Below are 19,283 nucleotides of genomic sequence, written 5' to 3'. Positions count from 1 at the left end.
ATAAATAAAAACATAAATAAAAATATTAAACAAATATATGAATATGAAAATATACTGACTGATTTCTTCTTATTTTTTCATAAACTAAATGTACGATCGGTAAATCCGCGTTTATTTTTTTTGATGCAGGTGGAAGCAATTCTGTATGCGCATCATCATACTTACACATGTACATTACATTACTCTTAAATACAACTGTTTACTAATATATATACAGCCCGGGACGTTTACCCACGCAATGAGTAAGAGAGATAAACAAAGGAGCAGAGTGAACGATAAAGTGAAGAAACAATAGAACAGTCTCTCCCTCTCCGGCGAATCGACCGCAACACACACATCCTAAACACACACAATCCAGCTAAACCAAATACAAACAGCCAGAGATCCTAGAATACGATTTCCCCGCAGCCGCTTGCGCGAACAACCTACGCCTCGTTAATGAAAACATCTTTTGTCAATGAACTGACGTCAGTGTGTGCAGCGATTGGTTCTCCGGATGGTACCTCGTGACTTTAATCCAATGGAGATTCGTCTCTGGTTCCCCCTGCGCTCGTCGGAGCCGCCATTTGCCCATTCTCGACGGAAGGACGCTTGAGGTAAGGTGTGGCTGCCAGTGCCACCAGCAAGCAGCGAGCAGCGAGGAGCGAGGCTCTCGGCATCACGGGCACCACGGGGTTAAGAGTGCTCGGCGGGTTACCGGACGAGGAAGAACGATAACTAGTAAAGCTGACAAGCTAAGCCTTGTGTATGTATAAGTGTCATACATGTCCTTGTGTTTAGTTATTCTCTATATGTATGTGTATGTGTATGTATATGTATCACTATGTTGCTGATCTGTTCTGTTGTAATATGTATGTACAATAACAAAAGACACACTGTGTTGTTCTCGTCAACACATTATCAAACATGATCATTGTCGTTGTATCGGTTGTGTTCGTTGGTTTGTTGGTTAGTTAGTTTGTTGGTTGATCTCCACTGTACTCTACTCTGTTGATCACTGCATACTTGGTTTAGTTTGCTTTAGTTACTTATGCTCATCAGACAAAACACACATACACATACATATAATATATGTAAGTTTTTTTTTTTATTATTGTTTTGTGATGAAAATAATAATAATAATAATAATAAATAGCAACGATAACGTTGCGGTAGACAGTGAGGTATTGACGACATTTATTATATCAAGTGTAATTTTGATTACACTTTTATAATTAAATGATTTTATTACTTATTTATATACTTTATTGCTATAAAAATTATAAATAGATAATAAAAGTGTTAATATTTTTACAGAGATTAAAATATATTGGAGAATTGACAGAAGAATAAAGTGACAGGAAGTTGAAAAGGTGAGAGAGAATGAGATAGAAAGAGAAAGAGAGAGTAAGAAGATTAAAACAAGATTTTGAGAAAATAGAGGGAGTAAGAGGCAGTGATTCCGGCGTACGCGCAGCATCCCTCCGTGAAGGATCGCCGTGAGAGCTGAGAAGACGAGAATAGGAAGTACAAGGTATAAGGTATTGAGTGTATACCCGAGGAAAAAGGGCTCTATAAATCTAGGGATGAGGGACAGCGTGGTTGGACATGGTTCGCCGGATGCACAAAAGATAAAACTGCTCTTCACGGTTTAAAGTGACGTGGGGATGACTTGGTATACGAAAGAGACCGGTTGATGTTAATGTATACGTGAGTAGTTATATGTTTATATATTGTGGTACTGATGATTTATGTCAAGTGGTGTCATGAGACATGTGTGTATATGTGTGGGTAAAAATAAAAGTAAACAACATTCCAGTGGGGAACTTAAATGAATGCTGATCAGTGTTGCTGTCTCAATTAATGGTGGGATCGATAATCGTGAGGTGACAAGTATCTAAAGACTGTAAAAGTAAGGCTGTTGTTTTGCTGCCTGGTTTTAAATTAGCACACAACGTTGCTGGTTTATGTAAGAATATAACATTTACGCTGGGTCAAGAGATCAAATGGATGTAACGACGTTTGCTCTCGTGATTTTTATGTCCAAGCGCCATTGAGACTGTGACTTTATTATCATCATCATCATCATCATCATTATTATTATTGTTGTAATTTGTTTTTTTGTTTTTTATTATTCACACACTCAACTACTGTCTGCTAAAGATCTAGTGCCATATATTAATATTGGTCGTCGGTTATTGGTGCTGTTGGTGGTGAAGATAAAATAATATATAAATTATAAAAATCTTAATTGAAGAATTGAAGATGCCGGGTGAAGGAATGGTTGAAGAGGAGGGATACGTGGGGCATGAGTGGTTCTTCAGAGAACTCAGGTCACAAGGTGGACCTGACAGGCTTCTTATTTTGGACTGCCGTGCACACTCAGACTTCTTGGAAGCGCACATCAGGAACTCAGTACCACTGGCCATACCCAGCATCATGCTGAGAAGGTTAGCTGCGGGTAAAGTTGATCTACTGGCTACCATTAGGTGTCTCGAGCTGAGGAATCGAGTCGAGGTTTTTTTGTACGGTGACGACGACAGGAGAGGTACATTTGTACTGATTGGCGATTCGACAGACCCAGCTGGACACCAAGGAGAGACAATACAGGTCTTGAGTCGTAGACTTAAAAGCTCTGGAGGCTATGTTGTTACGCTCATTGGTAAGAATTACTTTATTTTTTTTACTCTTTTGTATTATTTTTTTTTTCTTAATTCTTAATATAACTATGCCCAGTTTTTATATTTATATCTTTAGTTTTATTATTCTTATACTCGAGTCGACAATTATTGGATAAGACCGAGAGGTCAATAGATTTAACTCGACATTAGACATCAGTATGGGCTTCAATTAACCCACCGTACACTATGTAGGATGATAAATTCGTTTGAGAAAAAAATTTATATTTTTATTGTTAGTGTTTAATTATCTGAGTAATCCACATATCTATCTATGTACTTGCAGTATAAAAATATTATTTATTACTCATATTAATTCTTAAAATAAATAATAAATAAATATGATTAAACGATGCTGGTGTTTAATGTCTTGTTAAATATCTATCAAACATCTCGGTAACAATAAGTAGTAACCTTACAGACAGCTGAAGCACAACCGGAGGGGAAGTTGTGAATGAAGTATTGATTTGTGTGGGAGGCTTTCTGGTACAACTCGAGAAGAGACAGAGAAAAAAGAGAGAGAGAGAGAGAGAGAGAAAGACAGAGAAATATAATTTGTGGCTTTAGTTTCAACTGATTCTATTTTATCTATACACCTACATATATGCATATACATTATACTATATAACATTATACCTATGGTCACTCATTCATAGAGGTTGTCATAAGTGTGTTGTCCATTCACACTTATACCGAGATCTTTATTCATTGCCGCACCTGATTACCATAAATTAACATCTTTCATGAATAGCAATAAACACCAGAGATTACTTTAAAAAGCTTTTATTATTATTTTATATCTGATTTACTTACATTAGTACTCAATATAATTTATTTATTATGTATTTTTTAACATCAATGATAAATGTTACTTATAATTTTTAATTTTAGGTGGGTTTGGAGCATTTAGAGATCGATATCCAGAGTGGTGCGAAGGCAGCCAAGCTAATGCTGAAGGACAACCGGGCCAAGAGAACAATGTAGGCGAGTTAATGGGCCTCAGAACTTTACGAATTTCTACACCGCCCACAAGAGCTTACTCAGACTCTGACAGCGATAGCACCTGTGATTCTGTTGGTAATTATGCAACACACTTTTTAAATGCTTGTAATAATTAATTTCATTAATTATTTTTTTTTATTAATAAAAATGATTGATACGTATATTTAATTGAAATTTTTGTTGAAGTAGGCCCAGAAGAGGACAAAGACTTTCCCGTGGAAATTTTGCCGCATTTATATCTTGGTAATGTAGCAAATAGTGAAGATCACGATTCATTATCTCGTCACAGAATACAATATATACTTAATGTAACGGCGGATTTACCAAATGTATTTGAGGATGCTGGGTCTATAAAGTACATGCAGATACCTATAAATGACCACCACAGTCAAAATTTAGCAAGTTTTTTTCCACAAGCCATTCAATTTATTGGTAAGTTAAATTTTTAATTAGTCATTTAGTAAATACGATAAATGAGAGCACACATATGATTAGATAAAATAATAATACTGATTAGATCTAATTGATGATTTACGTTTGATATTAAATCCAATCCAATCTTTGCACAATGAGTAGCACACTCATACCCAACTACTCACGATTATTCCCCTACTCGCAATGACGATCAAATGGGTTCAATGTACTTGACTTAATCATCGTAACACTTAATTCGTGCGTTGCGCCAGATGATAGTATAAAGAGATAGAATTTACAGTGTAAGTGGTAATTCACCACTATGCAATCTGAATGCATCAGCATCACCAGTCTGACCACCAGTATAACTACCAGCATTTAATTTCACTGAACTGATGCAAAAATAGTTTAAACAGCGGCACTTGTTTAGCTCATAATCGCTTTTTTACTGAAAAAAAATATTGTCGGAATTCACTTATACTGCTCAGCTTGTTCTTTCAACTCTTTCTTTTTCTCTTATTCCTTTTATTCATTCTTTCATTCAATGATGTAAGTCTAATTTATAGTGTCGGTCTCTCAGAACTAAAATTCCTGGATCACGTTGTCGTCGGCGGCATCTTAAACAGGATTTCCTGTTTAAATACTTGGGCGCCTGGGTGGTGTTTGGGTGAGGGATTTTTTATAAATAGAAAAAATTTCCCACGTGCTGGGCGGTAAATGCTAAATAATTAAACAACGGATGTCCGCTCGGGGATGGGCTACGTCGTTTACACTTGCAAGTAATATCAACAATCACCCTCTACACTTTTGTTGAAATTTTTATTATTATTCCATTTTTTTGTCAGGGAAAAAATAAAACGAATAATTCATAGAAAATATTTTGTAATTATATATTTTGGAAGAAATTAATTTTTTAAGTTAAAAAACGAGATTTATATTTTTTTTCTTCAATCATTAAAACATAGAGATATCAAAATTTTCATTATTAAAACTATTTTATATATCTATAGTATATTACCTTTTTTTTTATTTATTTATTGATGGTCCTTGACATCAGTCATGACTATTATACTTATCTTTATGGCATAGTAATGTAGTGGTGTCTTATCGCCTACTGAGTCATGACCAATAGCTATAATAATATTACTGATGATAATAATAGTAATGACAATAATAATAATAATAATAATAACAGGAATAATAATTAATTGATAATATTGTAATTTCAGAAGAGGCACGTAGTTCAGACAAAGGAGTTCTAGTTCATTGTTTAGCTGGTGTATCAAGATCGGTGACGATAACAATAGCTTATCTTATGCACAAATGTAATCTGAGTCTCAATGACGCATTCAACCTTGTGAGAAGTAGAAAAACAAACGTCGCACCAAACTTCAGTTTTCTGGAGCAGTTATACAGGTTTGAGAGCGAATTAAGAGATCGAGGTGACCGCAAACGTAATAATCGTTGCATTGGTGCTTGCCAACCTGGCGGGCCATGCAATTGTCCTGCACCGAGCTTCTTAAGTCCCGTTGACCTGGGGCCCAGTCCGGACTCGGGTATCGAGTTCGACAAATGGGCTGCGAGCACTCCTGCTGAATGAGACGGGCCCGGGGGGACCCAGTACAATTTTTAGGTCCCTCCCTATTTTTTTACAATTATTTTTGCACTAAATTTAGCTAGAAAAAGTTTAAACCTAGTAGTGTAAAAAAATTAACGTAGATATTTAAATTTGAAATCGTTTTGTCTACGTTATAAATTATAATTTAAAAAATAATAAAATTTTGAATGACACGGCACTGATAAATCTAATGGTCACAACGAATTGATGTCAGTGGTTGTGACTTTCTGGGAGAGAGGAGAATTAACGACTGTTGATGATGATTTTGTTCGCCGGTCGAACTTCATGACAAGAATAAAACTTTTTAAACTTTGATAAAATAAATATCAATTGTAAAATAAAAAATTGGTGAAAAAATAATTTAATTGATATAAATAATGGACACACTATAAAAGCATCAAATAATTGTCGCTTTACTATTGTGGTCGATAATTTTCAACCCACTAGTAAGTAAGTCATCAACTATTCCGTTGTAGGATTTTACAAGTTACCCTGCAGGCTGGGGGACGTAAAATAATATTATTAATATTAATACTGTGTACATCTTACCACATTGTATGTATAAACATTTAAACTGTATTTGTCAAAGTATATATACATATATTTTTTTTTTATTTTTTTGTAACAAGCGGTTACGGTCACTCGCGGTTTTGTATAGTTGTATATCAAACACCCGATGACTTAGGGAGAGAGTAGATATGACTGTTGACATTCTACGTAAAAAAAAAAAAAAATATATTAAAACAATTAAATCTCAAATTGTTATAGAAAACCTATCGACACTTTGCTATTATAATAGTAATAATAATATAATATATTTTATTATTTTTTGAATTTGTCTAGCACAGATTAGCTCTGGAAATTTGAAAGTATTTTGTAAGAAAGAAAGAACTAATGTATCATTTTTTTTCCGTTATTTTTTTAATAAGAAAATTTGATCCAATGCGCTAGTGTCATATAGTTTTAAGCTAAATTTATTAGTCTACATTAAAATAATAATTAAATTTCAAAAATTGATTTTTTCAATTTTAAAGAAAATTTAAACATGTACAATTATTAAAATTAATGAAACGAGTATGTATCTGAACAATTGCTCTCGTAATGTCGGTACATATTTTTTTAGAATATAATTTTTTACCTGGTTAGTATCGTCAAATTTAGAAAAAAAAAACGTATATATTTTAATATTTCTTCCCTCCCTTGAAAACCGTCGATTATCGAGGCTGTGTTTAATTTTTTTCTTGGATACGGTTTATCAATACTAAAAAAAAAAATAAAAAATAAAACACATTTTAACTGTGTAGAAACGCCTCTCGTAAAATAAATATATATATATAAAACAGTAAAAATATATTTCTTAAATAAAGATAAAATTTAATTTTAAAAAATTCACATAAAGTTCGACTTGTCAAGCAAATGATTATACGTAGATTATGCGATTTTTAAAAAAATTTCCAACTGTAAAAATACACATACGCGCTGATATGGATACACTAAAGTGACTTATTCTATGGTTAAAACAAAAAAAAATTAATAAAATTGTGTCTTCTACACTTTCTGGCTTCCGGATTGTAACTAAAGTACAGATATGCTCATCGAGCATAGTACAAGTCCCTTTTAAATTAATAAATATATTTAATATTTAATAATAAAATATAAAAATATGTGTATATTAGACCGGTGCATTTTTAAACAGGGCATTCCTCACTAATTTGATCGAAAAATAATAAAAATCATTTAGAAGAAATATTGAATCACGTAATTCCTTCAATATATTATTATATATATTTGTAATAAGCACAAAATTGTTTGTTAATTGTGCAACTTGAGATATTTCACAACAGTCTCGTGAAATCTGAAAGATAATATTAATTTATGTAAAAATATTTAAATGATCGTTAATATAAATTTATACATACATGTATATTTTTTTTTACTTATCAAAAAATTTATGGAATTATTACTAAGTATGAGTTTTCAAAACGTAAAATAACTAAACGGCAGTATTCATGGATTTGCCGTAATTTTTATTATCTTACAGATCTCGGAGATATGGAAAGTTTATTTTTTATAAATAAAATATCGAAAATGTAAAAAAAATATATGGAAGAAAATGAAAAATTAAAGTGGACTAATGTAAAAAAAAGTAACATTCCAATTACAAAAATTATAACAGGCTGAAAATTGTAACCAGCTCAGTGTATATTATTAAAAAAAATGTAATAACCGTTCACCAATCATAATATTAATTAATGATTAATATAAATGTCTAATAACGTAAATATTATTTTTCATGCAACTATCCGCGAATTAAAGCTAACCCAGCCTTGTAATTGCAAATTAAAAATAAATACTGGATATTATATATGAGAAATAAAGTAAAAAAAAATTACTATAAATAAATACATTTTAAAAATATATATGTATATATATATATTCGACGTTAATATGTAATAACAATATTCTACTACTACACTGTTGTCTGTTGTACGTTTTGTGGACGTAATTGTCCGATAATGAAATTAACCAGATATTATATATATAAAAGTATATGTTATTAAATATACATATATAAATAAATAAATATGAAAAAAATTATATATATATACATATAAGTATAAATTATTATTTTGTATTCATCGTTGTAAATACTTGAAACTGACTTGAATTAGCAATACAAATAATGTATCTTACCTGACTTGCACGTTGTTGTTATAATTATTATTATATATTAATTAATTAATTAATTAATTATAACTTATAACTAAATTAATAAAGTAATAATTTCTAATTAAAATATCATTCACGTATGTATTTGGTTCTTGACAAAAGACTGTAAAAAAATTACAGGCTAATACAAAATTTGTGTTTCACACATTTGAGTTTAATAATTCTTAATTTGTTTATAAACTGCAAAAACTTATTTAAATGTTTGTTTTTTTGTAATAATAATGATAATAATAATAATATGAAAAGCAAAATTAAATGTTAATAATGATAAATTGAAAAAATATGTTTTTTTTTTTTTTTTTTAATATATTAAACTTACTAATGTTAGACAATCAAATCCAATATTTGTTTAGAACACTTGGACACTTTGCCATGAGCATCAAGCATTGATTTACTTATAGAAGATGATTTTAATAGAGCAATTGTACTGTCTGATTGCTTCAATAATTGGACTAATGTATTTTTATGATCGGCATTGTTTACTACCGCAATAAGAGTGCCAAGAGCAACGAGCGCTCGGAAAATAGCTTCTGGATCTTTTAATTTATCCATTAGTACTGTCATTAAATTAAGTATTTTAGTACGACTTGTTATGTCGTCCGAATTTTTATTTAATGCTACTGATAAATTTAACATGTAAGTGGCAATTGCAACCTGAAAAAAAAAAAAAAAAAAAAAAACAAATAAACGTATATGTTTTATCAATTCAATTTAATCTATCAAAATGTATTTTTCTTTTATAAAGTATCAATAAAATACCTGATTATGTTTACTGCCTGCCGAAGGAAGTTTCAGCAATACATCCAACACAGACTCTGCGTACTGAAGACCAAACTTTTCCCCTGCTTCATGATTAAACATATTAGCTAATAGTCTAAAAATCAACATTTGATTTGCCGCTACTGCCTCAGGCGCAAGATGACGTTGGATTACTGGTATCAAATTTTCACTGCAGAGAATATCGTTTCCTGATTTTTGTAAAATCGCCAATCGCGCAACATCCAGTACAGGAAAGACAAACTCATTTGGCCACTCAAGTAGTGTCCAGAGGGTACTGACGATTTGAGCGTCAGGTTGTTGGAGCTGACCTTTTGCTAAATTAGCTACAGCTTCCAAATTAGACTCCGGTATCCGTTTTAAACATTCTCCTAGTTGACTATTGAATTCTTTAATTTTTTCTGCAATTATTAATACCATATTAGTATTGGAATAATAATAGATTTAAGGGGGGAAATACGTGTAGAAGGCCGTTTTTATGCTGATTTTCATTAATTTTTTTAATCCTAGACTGGTCAACAAACGCGACTTAACGACTTTATTGCCATTTCATACACGTTTGACAGGCAGAGACTAAAGGTGTTTTCGGCAACGCCGCGGACAAAAAACTAATTACGACTCTGGTCAAGCAATAAGGAAAGCTCCGCGAATTACCACAAATTTTTTTTAAACAATTTAACGTTTTCGAAAATGTTTGAAAAAACTATTAATATATCCTAAAATGTTCAAGGAACAAAGTCAAATTTTTTTGAATAATTTGAGTAAATATTGAAGATGTAATAAAAAAAAAATATAATTGAGCGCGGCGTCACGCTCATACGTTGACCAGTCTAGGGTTAAGGTATAAAAAATTAATATTATTTATTGAAATTATCAGATTATTTTATAAATATATTAATGAGTATTTTTTCGTATTAAATAATAATATAACTTAACTAATAGCGGAGATATCAGCTGATACACATCGTAGGTTGTCATCCGACTTAGCAATTGGTGTGCAGTATAAGAGCCTCAATTTTTATCTGAAATTAATGGCACAGAAAGATTACTTTTTTTATTATATGTATATCTTCTACATGAACCTCAATTCCAAAAAAAAAGTAAAAATTTGTATTTTTTAGAGAGTTGTGAAAAAAAGTGGTGATTTTTTACTATTTTTTCATACATTGTTTATTAAAAAAAAAAAATAGTTTAAATAAAAATATCGCATATAATTGAGGTTCAATGCAATTGTAATAAAAAAAGTAATTTTTCTGTGCCATTGATTTCAGATAAAAATTGTGGCTTCCATACTGCACACCAACTGCTAAGTCGGATGACAAGCTACGATGTGTATCAGCTGATATCTCCGCTACGTTTTAAGTTATATTGTAAAATATGAAAGAATATAAATACATGTAGAAAATAACTTGATAGTTTCAATAGATAACATTAATTTGGATACCTTAAAAAAATTAATAAAAAATCAGCATGAAAACGTTCTTCTACACGTTTTTTTCCCTTTAAAATAAATAAATAAATAAAATTTTTACCTAGTATGGCAGCATAATTAGCTTGTTCCAGCTTTATATAACTACCATGTGGGATGTAAGAGAACGTTGAAGCATTTGATGATTCAGGTATTGGTTCACGTAAGGTAATACTAGAACTAGGTCCTGGTACGTAGCTGTTACTGCCAGTGAAAGGGTCTGGGTTAGAGGTTGATGCTTGTACTTTAGCATTCGGTTGACTTGATCCAGGTATATATCGGTTGCCACCAGTAAAAGGGTCTGCTTGTGCTGCTGGCGCATTTGGTAATCCTGATCCTGGTATGTAGCGATTACCACCAGTAAATGGATCCGCGAATGATGAATTTGGATTGAATGATGGTGTGCTATCAGAATTTTTTACTATAAAATTGGCAATCTATAAAATTAAGTAGATAAAAATTATTATAAAATTTTATTTTCAATAAAAAATTATTTTATTTTATTAATTTTCTTACTAGATAATTTCAATATCTTTATAAAGATAGAAGGATTTCTTAGTATTTAAGAAATATTTCTTAAATACCAAGAAATATTATAAATACTAAAAAATACTTCTTAAATACTAATAAATATTTTTTAAATGCTAAGAAACGATGTTTAAGAATTGATTTCTTAAATGCTAAGAAATCCTATCAGTGTATCAAGGCGATTGTAAAAAATTTTCGACCAAAAATATGTGTTCGAATTTTTCGACAAATATGCCCATAAAAATATTCTTAGTATCTAATCAGTAACTTTTCCTTACCTGATCCAAGTACATCTGGCTCAATCCATGTTTGTGAATAAATGTTTGCGCAGTATGCCAAGGATCATCAGTTTTATTATAAGGCAGTTTGAGCGGTGGGACTCCATCCTGAATGTCAATCGAGAAGACATAATCATATTCTTTACCATCGAAAAGTTGCTTAGGTGAATCATTATTGACAGCACCAACGACATCGCCAATTTTAATCCACTGCATCTCATTCTGGGACCACGAGTAAGCGATAGCTTTGCCTCCTTGATTGATCATTTTGGTCTGGCCATCTTTCGTTCCTGGTTGAGCCAATGCACTCATTGTCGGCAGCCTATGGAAGATGTCGTTTAAATCCAAAAGACATAACTCGTCAGCATCTGTTTGTTATCATTACAACTATTCGCTCGACAAATATACACACTAGCAACCATTAATAATTATCAAATAAAACAAATACTTACTCATTTATTTTAACATTACCAAGTGCCTGCTGCGATTTCGTTTGGTCATCAATAATTGCTGCCTCATAAACTTTCATTATTTCCGGGCTTGCCCAACGTGATGAATCCGCTGAAAATATCCTGATAATTCCGTCCGATGACCCCGAAACGATGTCACCATTTGGCAGAATGTCAACGCACCAAACTGAGGTCGTTGGGATCATCAATGTCTGATCCACTTTACCATTTTTCCAAATCCTCACTGATTTATCCTCACTGGAGGTTGCTACCAGACTGCCATCGAACGTAGCGGAAATACTGTAGATATAATTATCGTGTCCGTAATAAACTCCCAAATTGGTACCCGTGACAGCGTTCCAGTGTCTGACAGTAGCGTCATTGGCGCAAGTTAAAAACTCGTCAGCTTTTATCGCGGCTATATCTCTCACGCAATCAGTGTGACCCTCGAGTTTGTGAACCTGAGCACCGTCACGATTCCAAACAATAACATTTTTGTCAGCTGAGCCAGTGACAATGGCTTTGTTCGGAAGGTCGATAATGCACCAGATTGCCAATGAATGACCGTGTAAAGTCAATAATGACTCTTCAACATTATCCAAGCTCCACAGTTTTGCACTGAGGTCCCAGGAGCTCGATAAAAATGTCCCTTCCTCAATTCCTGCGCGTAAATTACACACAGTGTCTGCATGAGCTTTTACTTTTTTCATTGGCTCAGACTCTCCCAATTTATAAATACAAATATGATGATCATTACTACCAGTTATTATTAAACTATTGGGATATTTTTCCGTTGGATTTAACACACAAACCGAGCTTACGAAGTTGGTGTGTCCTCTCAAAATAGTTGACGGGCTGAATTCAAAATCGTCTCTGAAAAATAGATTTTTTATTTTAGACTAAAGCTTACACTGAATTAAATTTATAGAAAAATTATTGTTGTACATAATTACCGGTTAGGTATCCATACACGTGCCGTTTTGTCTCGAGATACAGAAACAATAGTTCCATTTTCAAATGCCGTGATATCTCGAACGTCTTCACTGTGACCGACCAGAATGGAACTCAATCTGTACGGGAGTTTTTCCATGTCTTTTTCTTTGTTTGTGAGGTTTAAAAAAAATTACGCAAGTCACCCAGAGATAAATATTTCAAATGATACGGGTAAGATTGATGCCATTGAAATGATACCACAACAGTAATCGTCTCCCGTTAGTAATTTAGGTGGCTCTTGTTTTTTTTTTGTTTCCAAAGTTTGCGGTGGTGGCATCTATCTATTCGATAAAGTTTACAACTTTCAACCATCAGCTGATATCATCGAACTCAATTTGAAGTATATATACCCTGATAGCCAAGTTGGCCGCAACTTTTTGTCAATCTACTGCCGCAACTCGTCACCAACTTGGCGGCAACTCTTGGAAAGTAACTCGGTTGGTGTCAACTTGTTCACCAAGTTGTCGGCAAAAGTTGCTCTGAAACTTTTTCACACCAAGTTGACGATAAGTTTCTCAAGAAATTTGGCGACATATTGTGGCAGTAGATTGGTCTCTTTTTTCTCAGAAACTTGTAGCCAACTTGGCGCCAACAGTTACAAATTCGGAAGTTGACCGCAAGTTGTCGCTAAGTTGGTGGCAACTATCTGACACCAACTTGGTTGGTCTGAAACTGTGGCTATCAGGGTACTTTAAAAAAAACTTTAAAATGAATTATTTTAGAGTTTCTGATGGAAAGGCTACAGTTAGATTACCTGTAAAAGATAATAAAATATCTGTACAAACTATTAAAGCTTATTTTCCTGGTGTAAGTGGCCAGTGTATGTAATTAGTTGAAAATTTTCCTTTACTATAATTAAAAAAATATTATTTATTTATTTATTTAGTTTTTTTTATTTATTAATTAGGTGCCAATTCATTTACTATACTTTAATTGTTGATGTTTTTGTTTTGCATCTGCACACATGTATACGTAATGATTGAGAAATGACGCCATTTTGTCCCTATTTTGGATCCACAAGTAACAAGTGCACAAGTTGGATGTAATGCCTCTAGATGCATCCCAGAAGGTGTTGCTACCAGCCAGTGCAAATTTAAATGTAATTTAGATTATATTATAGTATATTACACCCCTTGGGAAGGAAAACAAGAAAAGCCTCAGATCACATGTAATTGTTGGCCGAGGCGAAGCCGAGGTCAACAAATATGTGATCTGAGGTTTTCTTTTTTACTTCCCAAGGGCTGTATAATATTTTTTTGTCCGAGGAAGGAGGAAAGCGGCAACTTTGTTTAGCGCAGTGAGACCAAAGTTGCCACTTTCCGCCCAGAGGGCAAAAAAATTATTTTCTGCCCTCCAGGCGGAAAGTGGCAACTTTCGGCCCGCTGCGCTAAACGAAATTGCCGCTTTCCGCCTCTGTCGGACAGAAAAATAGTATACAAACCTATGGCAGGAAAATAATAAATATCTCAGATCACATATATGTCGACCTCGGCTTCGCCTCGGGCAACATATATGTGTTCTGAGACATTTCTCATTTTCTTGCCACAGGTGTGTAATATACTATTTATTAATTCATAATTTAAATAGTGAACACTATCCAAATTAGAAAGTTTAGGTTCTGTATCGTAGAATATTTATTATATAAAGTATATTTTGTTTCAAATAAATATAAGCTATTATCGAGTACAAAGGGACATTGTAGTTGAGTTCTGAGAAATTTTAGGTACTTGAGATTCTGAGGAAAAGCCATAAAAGACACGTGTGAGAAAAATTCTATGATCCCTTGTTTCAACGGCTAAATAATAACGTAACAAATATGTAACAAAAAAATAAGATCGTTAAATAACATATTTTTGTTAAACTTGCTTTAATATAATATTGCAACGAAATATATAAAAATTAAATTAAAAATGTATATCCTGTATCCAACTTATAAATAATTATTAATGTGGGAGTACATTTCCACTCTCGAAAATTTTGCGTCAACCACCGTACTCTTTGGGCCATAAAATCCCTTCCCCGGCATTCAAGGGGCTCATGACGTCACGGGACCCCAAGAACAACGCTAAGTGTTAGCAAAGGCTAACACCCTCAAGAGTCAAGGCGCACGAGACAGACTTTCCTCAGCCTCTGAGATACACACATCTACGGGTTACCTACTACACTTATCATATTTTCCTTTACTTAACGTATCGTATTATTGTAACCGCGGAGTACCATCTTGACATTAATACTTATACACGAATTTAATCTATTGTATCGTTTTACTGATAACTATATTCTACGGGATTGATTAATTATTGTGAAACTTTATTAATTTCATTCGAATATTGTAAAGAGTATAGTTATAACTTGAATAAATTATTAAACTAAAGAAATAGACTACTACATTAATTAATGTTAAAAGAATAAGATTGTATAAAATAAATATTATTAAATGATATTTATCTCTTACATTAACAATTAAACTATTTCATAGTTTTAATAGACTATAGATTGATAGAAATAGTAATAAGCTTAATCTAATTTGCAAAATACGAATATTAATGCACTGCAATACATATAATTTATAAATAAATATATGTGAATATAATAGAAAATATTATATATTAGTGTGTGAAAATCATTTATATGTAGTAGAAATATGTGTACTTACACTGATAGAAGGATTTGTTTATAATTAAAAATATTTGTTAATATTTAACAAATCATTTATTAGAGACCACTTTTTAGTCTTTAACAAATATTTTTTATTATTTAAAAAGATTTATTAATATTTAATAAATGAATATCAGATTTATTAAATACAAACGAATGATTTTAAATACTAAGAAATATTTGTTTAATACTAAAAAATGGTCTCTAATAAATGATTTGTTAACTATTAACAAATATTTTTTAATACAAATAAATCCTTCTATCAGTGTATATATGTACAAGAGCGGATATATGTATGGGAGTTATGGTGGGAGAAGAACGGAGTTTGAAGCTCTTCGGAAAAACTATGTAACGACACTTCTCACCGAGAGCTTAGATTGCTAAGATCACGTCATTGTAAACCTCAATTTTATATTTTGAAGCTTTTTAATATTTTGTCAACTTGAATAATAAATTGAAACCGACTATAGTATATTACACACCTAGGGAAGTAAAGTAAGAAATGTCTCAGATCACATGTAATTGTTGGCCGAGGCGAAGCCGAGGTCAACAAACATGTGATCTGAGGCTTTCTTATTTACTTCCCGAGAAGTGTATACTATTTTTTTCCCCGACGAAGGCGGAAAGCGACAACTTCGTTTCGCACAGCGGGGCTAAAGTTGATGCTTTACGCCCGGAGGGGAAAAAAAATAATTTTGATCAAAATTAAATAACGTCTAAATAGAATTCTTTTATTTAAAATGATTCCTTTCCCGCGCTGAAACCGAGTATTTTAATACTCCCGGGCGAAAAAACTACAGTAAGTAAAGTTTTCAATAAATAAAAATAACATCCACTAGATGGAAGAATAACATGGAAGTGCACTAGTGACTTTTTTACTAGTTACTTTTATACTTATGGGTAGTATACATGTAAACAATAAGCGAGTGTAGCGCTACTTTCTTATAAGTCATCGATGAGCCAACCAGGCTTCCGTAGTTTTTGGTACGGTGTTAAGCCGCTGTGGTGTGAGCGAGGCTACGGAATAAATAAATTGCCGGTTGTTTTATCAATAATCACGTTGTGAAGGAGTAAAACATTATATTTGGTTAGTTACAGCGTTTTTATTAAACTGAAAAAAAAAATGAAGATTGAAGAAGTTAAAAGTACTGCCAAAACTCAAAGAGTTTCAGCACATACACACATCAAGGGTCTTGGACTTGATGAAAATGGAATTGCGATACAATCAGCAGCGGGACTTGTTGGTCAAGAAAGTGCACGAGAGGTTAGAATTTTGTTTTACTTTTATTAATAATATTAATATTAATTTACTTGAAAATATTTTAGGCTGCGGGTATTGTTGTGGATTTAATTAGATCCAAGAAGATGGCTGGTCGCGCTGTCTTGCTTGCTGGTCCACCAGGTACTGGAAAAACGGCAATCGCATTAGCAATAGCCCAGGAACTGGGTAACAAAGTGCCATTTTGCCCAATGGTTGGATCAGAGGTCTACAGTTCAGAAATAAAAAAAACCGAGGTATTAATGGAGAACTTCCGTCGCGCTATTGGACTGAGAATCAAAGAGACCAAGGAAGTTTACGAGGGTGAAGTCACTGAGCTTACTCCAGTCGAGACAGAGAACCCAATGGGTGGCTACGGCAAGACTGTCTCGCATGTAATTATTGGGCTGAAGACCGCCAAGGGTACGAAGCAATTGAAGCTGGATCCTTCTATTTATCAGTCGCTGCAGAAGGAGAAAGTTGAGACCGGTGATGTAATTTACATAGAGGCTAACAGCGGTGCCGTAAAAAGACAGGGCAGAAGTGACAATTATGCGACAGAGTTTGATCTTGAAGCTGAAGAATATGTTCCTCTGCCGAAAGGAGACGTTCATAAAAAGAAAGAAGTTGTTCAGGATGTTACTCTTCATGATTTAGATATTGCTAATGCTAAGCCGCAAGGTGGTCAAGATATTATGTCGATGATGGGGCAATTGATGAAGCCTAAAAAGACAGAAATTACTGGTAATTGATTTTTTATTTTTAATTAAATTATTTATAATTAAAAAATATAATTTTTTATTTTAATATACAATTAAGGGACACACCTAGTGTGACAGCTTAAAAAAACAGGCGATTTTTGGGAATTAAAAAAAAAAACTACAGTATCAAATGTTTTAAAATTTTAAGCGTATATTTATACATATTTTAAGAATATACAATAAAATTTTTGAGGAAAAAAATTTAATATTTTTCGAGTTACACGCGATCTCCGACGGCGCTAAAAAAAAGTCTTCCACTGCTGCAGTGATTCCGGCCTTCTCCGTGGATGAAACCAAAAAAAAAATTCTCGTTGAACTAGAAAATATTGTCCGTATAATGACCTACGGCCAAAAAAATATCAAAAATTGATAAAATGGCGGTGTTTTAAAAAAAAAAGTTGAATTTTACCCAAAAATTTTAGTCGTTTTTGGCCTGCCAAAATTCGATTTTTGATCAGATCAAAAAATTGGTAGATCATTGTATGGAGAACTATATACAGAACATGCAGAAAAAAATTTGATAGTGATCGGATCATTTGTTTCCAAGTAATCACTGCAGCAAATTTGAAAAATGCTGTTTCGAAAAAGACGCGTTTAAAGATAAAATGATCCTATTCTAACTGCCGAGCGGCTACTCTAGAAATGGCTGTAACTCGAAAACTATTTGAGATATCGATTAAAAATTTTAGTATGTTATTTTTAAAGGTATAACCTATCGGAATATAAAATAAAAAAAATCGATTTTTTTTAAATTTCACACTAAGTGTGCCCCTTAAAAAAAAATTTTTTTTCATTTTATGATAATTATTAATTTTTATATTACAGACAAGCTGAGAAAAGAAATAAACAAGGTAGTTAATCAGTACATAGACCAAGGAGTCGCAGAATTAGTACCTGGAGTTTTATTTGTCGATGAAGTTCACATGCTTGACATTGAAACCTTCACCTATCTTCATCGTTCATTAGAGAGTGCGATCGCGCCTATCGTGATATTCGCGACTAATCGCGGTCAATGTGTCATCAGAGGTACTGAAGACATTGTCGCGCCACATGGAATTCCACTGGACTTGTTAGATCGTCTTCTGATAATAAAGACCTTGCCGTACTCCAACACGGAAATTGAACAGATTATTAAATTGCGTGCAGTAACAGAAGGACTGCAGATAGAAGATGAAGCCCTAACGACTCTGGGTGAATTAGGAACTCAGACTACTCTCAGATACGTTGTTCAATTGCTTACTCCGGCGTCATTGACAGCTAAAATCAACGGAAGATCAATTATTAAGAAAGAAGACATGCAAGAAGTTGCAAATCTTTTCCTTGATGCTAAAAAATCAGCTAAAATTCTTACTGATAACAAAGATAAATTCATGATGTAGTTTTATATGATTTGCTTAAAGTTAAATTTATTTTCTTATTATTATTAACTATTACGGATGTTATTAATTAATTTGGATGAATGGATATTTTGATTGATTGATTTAGCTTATAGTTCATAAAAGTTCTGACAAATATACATTAAGATAGTGTTAATATAAGATGAATAAAATATTTTGAAACTTTCTCAGGTAATTGTTTTTTCTTTGAATAATTTATATATTTATCATTTCATTGATTATTAATGTTAATCTTAAGAAATATAGTTTATTGATCATTAATTTATATGTCAGGGTCAAAAATAAGTTCACTTGT

General features: G+C 32.5%; 3 protein-coding genes across 7 annotated transcripts; 2 read left to right on the top strand and 1 right to left on the bottom strand.

Moving 5' to 3' along the window:
* The first annotated feature begins 567 nt into the window (after window positions 1-567).
* LOC123262096 (dual specificity protein phosphatase Mpk3) lies at window positions 568-7,791 on the top strand. 5 transcript variants are annotated; one of them, XM_044724130.1, is made up of 6 exons: window positions 568-745; window positions 1,297-1,689; window positions 2,237-2,641; window positions 3,549-3,734; window positions 3,846-4,091; window positions 5,303-7,791. In XM_044724130.1, exons 3-6 carry the CDS (start codon window positions 2,245-2,247, stop codon window positions 5,671-5,673), a joined length of 1,200 nt encoding a protein of 399 aa, XP_044580065.1. In that variant the 5' UTR covers window positions 568-745; window positions 1,297-1,689; window positions 2,237-2,244; the 3' UTR covers window positions 5,674-7,791. The 5 variants fall into 5 exon arrangements, with proteins under 5 accessions (XP_044580065.1, XP_044580064.1, XP_044580066.1 ...); XM_044724129.1 differs by having other exon boundaries at window positions 1,799-2,641; XM_044724131.1 differs by having other exon boundaries at window positions 1,297-2,641; window positions 3,849-4,091.
* A 691-nt stretch (window positions 7,792-8,482) lies between these two features.
* Window positions 8,483-13,159, bottom strand: LOC123262095 (phospholipase A-2-activating protein). The gene is made up of 6 exons (XM_044724126.1): window positions 12,875-13,159; window positions 11,925-12,794; window positions 11,473-11,794; window positions 10,731-11,103; window positions 9,181-9,599; window positions 8,483-9,075 (listed from the first exon to the last, which is right to left on the bottom strand). Exons 1-6 carry the CDS (start codon window positions 13,009-13,011, stop codon window positions 8,746-8,748), a joined length of 2,451 nt encoding a protein of 816 aa, XP_044580061.1. The 5' UTR covers window positions 13,012-13,159; the 3' UTR covers window positions 8,483-8,745.
* A 3,408-nt stretch (window positions 13,160-16,567) lies between these two features.
* On the top strand, window positions 16,568-19,154 carry LOC123261786 (ruvB-like helicase 1). Its single transcript, XM_044723580.1, has 3 exons — window positions 16,568-16,836; window positions 16,899-17,574; window positions 18,417-19,154. The coding sequence occupies exons 1-3, from the start codon at window positions 16,696-16,698 to the stop codon at window positions 18,968-18,970; spliced, it is 1,371 nt and encodes a 456-aa protein (XP_044579515.1). The 5' UTR covers window positions 16,568-16,695; the 3' UTR covers window positions 18,971-19,154.
* Window positions 19,155-19,283: the final 129 nt, after the last annotated feature.

Source organism: Cotesia glomerata, linkage group LG3 (assembly GCF_020080835.1).
Source record: "Cotesia glomerata isolate CgM1 linkage group LG3, MPM_Cglom_v2.3, whole genome shotgun sequence".
NCBI lineage: Eukaryota > Metazoa > Arthropoda > Insecta > Hymenoptera > Braconidae > Cotesia > Cotesia glomerata.
This window is presented reverse-complemented; position numbering and strand designations above follow the sequence as displayed.